This window comes from Carlito syrichta, unplaced genomic scaffold (genome assembly GCF_000164805.1).
Source record: "Carlito syrichta isolate Samal-C Ts95f unplaced genomic scaffold, Tarsius_syrichta-2.0.1 Scaffold309650, whole genome shotgun sequence".
Classification (NCBI taxonomy): domain Eukaryota; kingdom Metazoa; phylum Chordata; class Mammalia; order Primates; family Tarsiidae; genus Carlito; species Carlito syrichta.
Window position 1 is genome coordinate 185,136 of NW_007253746.1, and position 6,734 is coordinate 191,869.

The 6,734-nt window shown below is 34.9% G+C and overlaps 1 protein-coding gene across 2 annotated transcripts in view; it reads left to right on the plus strand.

The window, feature by feature from the left end:
• Positions 1–6,734, plus strand: part of LONP2 (lon peptidase 2, peroxisomal) — a 103,179-nt gene that overhangs the window by 6,424 nt on the left and 90,021 nt on the right. The window contains exons 2-3 of one of the 2 annotated variants that reach the window (XM_008067510.2): positions 2,220–2,454; positions 5,992–6,123. In XM_008067510.2, coding sequence (XP_008065701.1) covers positions 2,220–2,454; positions 5,992–6,123 — 367 coding nt within the window. The remainder of the gene's footprint in view (positions 1–2,219; positions 2,455–5,991; positions 6,124–6,734) is intronic. The other variant, XM_021717320.1, reaches the window with a different exon arrangement.

A 6,734-nucleotide genomic window follows, 5' to 3' on the forward strand; every position in this document is an offset into this window, starting at 1 on the left:
CCCCCCCCCCCCCCTGCTTCTTATTGTTCTCCTTGACTTCTATTCTGTAAACCCCTTAGGCGAGGGATCCAGTTTCTTGTGTATGGATGTTTTTATATACAAACAGAACTGAACTTTCAGCATTGAGCAAACATTGGTGAATATCATTTGCAATGAAAGTCTAAGTTGATGTCTAATCAGTTTTGTTATTGCAAACTCAGGCAATCTGAGTTAGTTTTCAGGAAATAGGAAATATAACCAACTAGTGATTAGTGACTGAGGGAAAGCAGCTGCAACACAAATAAGTCAAAATAATAGAAAATTTCTTAATTATTTCAAGTTTTTTAAGTATGAGAGGAAGGCCCCCAAAATCCAGAATTTATGTATAAAATGTGTATTTATTCTCACATGTCTAAACTTCAGTTACCTTCAAAATACTCTCCATTTGAGGCAATACACCTATTGAGATACTTTTTCCACTGCTCAAAACTGTTTTTGAATTTATCAATTTTAGTGCTTCTGCCACTTTTTGTTTCACCTCTTGTTTCACCTCTTGCACATTGGCAAAATGTTTCATTTGAAGACTTTTTCATCCAGGGAAGCAAACAAAAGTCACTCAGGGAGAATGGGGTTAATAGGGAGTGTGGAGCACAGGAGTCACGCTGGTTTTGGTCAAAAACTGCTGAACACTCAGCACGCTGTGGAGAGGTGCGCTTGTAAATCACCCTCATGAAATGGGCAAACATGTTGAAAGAATCTCCAAAAAAAATTCACTGAAGCCAAACCCAGCCTCTCACAAAAATACTAGGTGATACACTGATGCTAATGGGTTCCTAGAACATTTTCCTAGTGGGGGAAGCCTGTGCTACAAGGGGTCCACCCTCCAAAAGATAATTCCATGTTTTTTTTGGCTCCTCCCTCATATGTGACTTCTTGCCAAATTATCTTATAAATTGACTTAAGTTATTTAATCCTTTTATACATGATAATGACTGAAAGGTGGTAAGGGAAGGCTAGACATAGTTCAAAATAAACTGAGTGGCAGGAAGCCAAAGGTTTTATGCAATCCACAGAATGAATCCTTTATAAGGAAGTAGTGAAGAATTCACTGTACTTGCATATAGAAGTAAGCAAATTCATTGAAATGTTCACATGGTGTGTTTGTATGTGATTTAGTATGTTTGAGATGGGCAGATATGGTATTCTACTATTACCATTCTCCCAGGATATTGTCTAGTCATTGTAATTTTTGTTTCTTTTTTGGAATTATCATCTTTCCTATGGTTGAAGGGAGAAAATATTTTAATTTGGGGTCTGCAAGCATCTTCTGAATATTGATCTTTATATTTTATATAACTGGCTTAATTTTAATGAGATTTTCTTTCTGTGAATTAAGTTTATATGTGACTTCATTAGAGTTGAACATTCTGATGAGCTGAGATTTAAATGGAATAAAACTTTTTCCACTGTCACTAGATGACAAGATTACCACATAGAACTAGGTTTATACCTTCTTAAGATACAGTTCTTTATTTAGCTCTCCTCAGTCCATGACAGTATCGTCTATAATATTGGGCCCCACATTTAGAAATTCAATGTTAAGGGCATGTATATTCATTCCCTGATTGTGATGGCAGTTTGTGATAAGGTGGATATGTAGAATTTTTATAGACCATGTAAAAATACTGGCTTGAGGTTAGTCCAAAAACTGGTGTTGGAACAGATATTTCTTAGATTGGTGTGTGCTATTTAAATGTATTTAAAATGCTAATATGGGGGGTTCAGAGTTCAGAAACTACCTATGGGGCACCTGAGACCCAATCCCCACCAATGCACAGAATGCCCATGTAATGAACACACACATGTATCCCCAAATCTAAAATTACAATAAAATGCTAATATTTATTCCGGTATAAGATTGTCTTATTCCCAAATTAATTTAAGCTATGTAATTGCCAACTACTTTTACTATTATATTTTTATGCATAAATAATTCAATTATTTAGAAACTTCGACCTAATTTTTTAAAAGAAATGCTAATTATAATGAGATGGCCTGCTTTGCCCCATAGCTGAGAGTAGTAACTGAGTAGACCCTATCCTCGATGTTAATAAATACATAATTTATTTACACTTTAGATGTTCTTTGCTTTTTAATGAATTGTGCAGAAAAGCCAATGCTTTTTGAAGTGAGTTTCTGTTCTGCCATATTGAATGTAAATATGGATATGTGTTTTTCAGGATTGGGACAGCTGCACTGGCGGTTCAGGTTGTGGGCAGTAACTGGCCCAAGCCCCACTATACTTTGCTGATTACAGGCCTATGCCGTTTCCAGATTGTACAGGTCTTAAAAGAGAAGCCATATCCCATAGCTGAAGTGGAACAGTTGGACCGGCTTGAGGAATTTCCTAACACCTGTAAAACTAGGGAGGAACTGGGAGAACTATCGGAGCAATTTTACAAATATGCAGTACAAGTGAGTTGCTTTTATTTTTTTTCTTTAAAATCTTTTTCTTTTGTTCTTTTTTTATCGTAAGATAAGATGAATGTGTTGGGTGGTGAAGTTTTAGGACAGCATACACATATAAAACATTTAGTAATATAAAATATTAATTCTACTTTGCTTTTGACTGGGGTTGTATCTAATCATTCCAGGACATACTGGCCTATCCTTTCTGAAGTTTTTCTAAAGAGTATTTCTAGAGCTTTCCTTAAAACTTCCAGTGTCTCCAAACCAGATAAATGTTAAGCCTAAGTATTTAAAGCTAAATACTGCACAGAAGTTATTTGTCACTAAAATATCTAGCAGTGTAAATTATATTGCTTCAGAAGTCAAGGTCACACTGTGCCTGGCAGTAACTGTGGAAGATTAAGCCCACAGTGGACTGATTTCAAGTATGGTTAAAACCTTGATTTAAATTAGAATGCTGTAAAGGAAGCACATTTTAGGCATGCAGTAAATATTTGACTCCTTAATTCTAGGTTTGAATTTTTTGGTTAACTCTAGATAGAAGAGAAAGCTCCTCTTCCTACCCAATTTTGTTTCAGACATTAATGAAATATATTATAAAATTATAAAAATGTAGTTTTCTACTTTTCTGTTGATATAATCTGGTAACTGTAACTGGATCTATGAGAATCAGATAATGTCTGAAGTGTGTAAGGCAGGTGTTCACAGCCTGTGGTATTTGTGCCAGATGTGACATTTGAAGGGGTACATTTCTAGCATGGTGAGCAATAATAGAAAAACAGAAAATTTGTGACTTCTATGGGGGCTCAAAGAAAGAACTTACTCTGAATGAAGAAACTTCAGTTTGAAAATTGGAATAAGTGAATATATTACTTAGGAGTAAAGTTTACAGAGGGGGAAGTTGGACTTTTCCTTTCTGGGGTAATGCTCTCTGGGCTTTTGTACTTCTATTGGACATAGTTTCTTTGACTTGGCCTTTACTTCTTTCCACTTTGAATCTACACAAACTTTTTTAACTTATGAAGATTTTGCAGTGACATTAAGGAATTATTAAAGAAAAATAAATCATCATAAATTTTACTACCATCATGCATCTCATTTAATTTTTATTTGTCTTCTGGTCTTAGTCCATATTCAATTTTATGTTTTGTTTTCGTATGCATGTCTAATTTTCATATCAAGTACATTTATAAACTTCATGGAATGGGTACCATAGGCCTCCTATTGCCTAGTTATCTTCTGTCTTTAACCCATCCTGTTCACTGAGCCAAAAAAGTTTGGACATGCCTTTCCCTTGAGTGGCTCTAGGATAAAGACCACATTTCTTTGCTTTTTTTCATTTTTTGAGTCAGAGTCTCACTCAGTTGCCCACATCAGAGTGCAGTGGCATGATCATGGCTCACCGCAGCCTCTGACTCCTGGGCTCAAGCAATACTCCTGTATCAGTCTCTCAAGTAGCTGGAACTGCAGACTCATGCCACCACATCTGGCTAATTATTTTATTTTTTGTAGAGACAGTGTCTCTGTGTTGCCCAGATTGGTCTAGAACTCCTGGTTTCAAGCAATCCTCCCACCTCTACCTCCCAAAGTGCTGGGATTGTAGGTGTGAGCCACTGTGCCCAGCCAAGACCAAATTTCTTGGTATAAATTTAGGACCCTTCGCAACTTGTCATAGGCCTACCCATCTTGCCGCAACTATAGTTATTACTGCATTTATACCCTTTTCTAGCCATACTAAATAAAAAGAGCCTCATATCTTGTTATTTCATGTCTTTATGATTCTGCCTTCTATTCTTTACTGAGAGTGCTCTTCTTTCTCTGAATTTTAAAATTTGATTTATGCTTTCCCAACTCTTGTAGGCTGTTAGTGTTCCTTTCTCTGTACTCTCACAGTCATTTATACGTATCATTTAATATGCTTATCACATTGTACTGAAATTTATCTTATAGATACCTTTCCACTACCAACTTGAATTCATTTCTGCTTAGTCATCCTGTACAGAACAGTATATTGGGTCTGGCAAATAGTTTATAAGCAATAAACGTTTGGAGAATGAATTTTAACTGTTTCAATGTATTTTCATAGGATGAATTCCTAGTAGCAAGTGTACTCAAATTTTATTATCTACTTCTCCCACCTGAACAACTCCATCATAATTATAATTCCCTTGATTCTAAGCAGCTAATGAATAGGCTCCTAAATTACAGGGTTATTAGAGAAATTTGATTATTACTAGTGTATGAAATCTGAGTTAACTAAATGAGGATTTGGTACATCATTTGTGAATTAGTGTGAATGAAGTATCTCAGTCACATAATATAACAAAGGTGTATTTCTTGCTCATGCTTCATGCTTAAAATTAGTGGGTGTGGTGATCTGCTTCTTCGAGTCACATAGGCACCCAGTTGGATTAGAGATTTATCACAAAACATGCTTCCCTATTGCTGAGACTGAAAAAGAAAGCACAGCAAATCTCTCAATGGTTTTTCATGCTTCTGCCCTGCTTCATGAGACATTGTAAGACTTACAGCCACACCTATGTTCAAGGGAGGTGCCCTGAAGAAAAGGGGGATCTCTGTTAGGATCCTTCATGACTATGACAGTCACTGAAAGCTTGCCTGGGGCTTATCTGTCTTAACTCCAAGATGTACCCTGGAAGTTGTTTTCCTAAAAATCATCCACAGTCAGTGCTCAGATTCTAGTTAATCCTGATGTTCTAATAAGAATCAGTATTTCACAAAGAACTGAGTACCACATGTCCTCACTCATAAGCAGACCTGGAACAATTATCATAATACTATAAGAAAGGGATTGGCAGTAGTAGGAAACTGCCAGGTGAGGAAGGAGTGGGATTGACAGTAGTGGGAAATGCCAAGGGGGTGACCACACCTTGTCAACAAGGGTACCTGCATAATGAACATTTGTATACCTAACCCTGAATTGCACTCCATATCTATAAAATAAAAAAATTAAAATAAAATAAAATAAAGAATTGGTATTTCAACTCCTGATTGGATATCATAATAGCATCAACTATGTAAAATTTCCAGCATCTAATACGAGAATATTCTTGTTCTGAGGAACAAGGGTCTTGATGTTTGCAACTTACCCTGAAATGTTCAGCAACTGTAGAGTGTGTGTGTGTGTGTGTGTGTGTGTATAGAGAAGGAAAGCAAATGTCACAAAATGCTAACAATTGGTGAGTCTAGGAAAAGGATATACAGGAACTTATTGTCTATCCTTGCAACTTTTCTATACATTTATATGTTTTCAAAATAAAATTAGAAATATAGTCATAGCACAAATTTTCAAAGTCTTTATAAACACAGAGTATTAATCACTTTTGAGTCATTTTTACTTTTCATTCTGATTGACATTTTGAAAGTACTTCTCTTTTCCTTTGAGGTTAAAAAATCTCTGGATTATACTCATCAGTGATCTTTAAAAAACACTGAGACTCAATCATTAAACATATATGGAAGTCTGATTTTTTAAATTCACTGATAATGATTTCATTTAAAAGGCTTTTTTTTTCTTTCTAGTTGGTTGAGATGTTGGACATGTCTGTCCCTGCAGTTGCTAAACTGAGACGTCTTTTAGATAGTCTTCCAAGGGAAGCTTTACCAGACATTTTGACATCAATTATCCGAACAAGCAACAAAGAGAAGCTCCAGGTACAGTGCTCCCTTCTTGAATGCCAGCTTGCTTTGTCACTTTTATTTAAATCTAGATAGTGAGTAGTTAAATTTTGACTTTTCAAGGAAAAGATATTGGAGACTCAAAGAAGTAATTTAAATTTTTTTATACTTAAATTGACTTTCAAAAGTGATTGTTTATATTTTTTTACACTTAAATTGACTTTCAAAAGTGACTGTTTATATTTTTGTTTACAGAAGCAGCTCTTTTATTTACACAGTTAATAGTAGTAGTTGATCAATTTGCAGAAAAAATAAAAGCAAACATATGGTAAATAACTTAAATACGTAAATGTACTTTGTCTCACTATTTTTTAAACATGTGGAACCATGCCTTTCTCTTATGTATGAACCCACTTTCTTGTAATTCTTCATGATGTTTCTTATATAAACTTCACCTATGACACATTATTTATGATTTTCAGTTTCTATTTCTTTAAAGTGAAATGAGCTTTAAAGACACTTGAAAAATAATCCAAGATTATTATTGTAAATCTAGAATCCTAGATTTATATGACTTAATCTCCAACTTACAGTTTTTATAACTTTAGGTTTTTAAAGGTTTTTTTTTTGTTTTTTTTGTTTTTGAG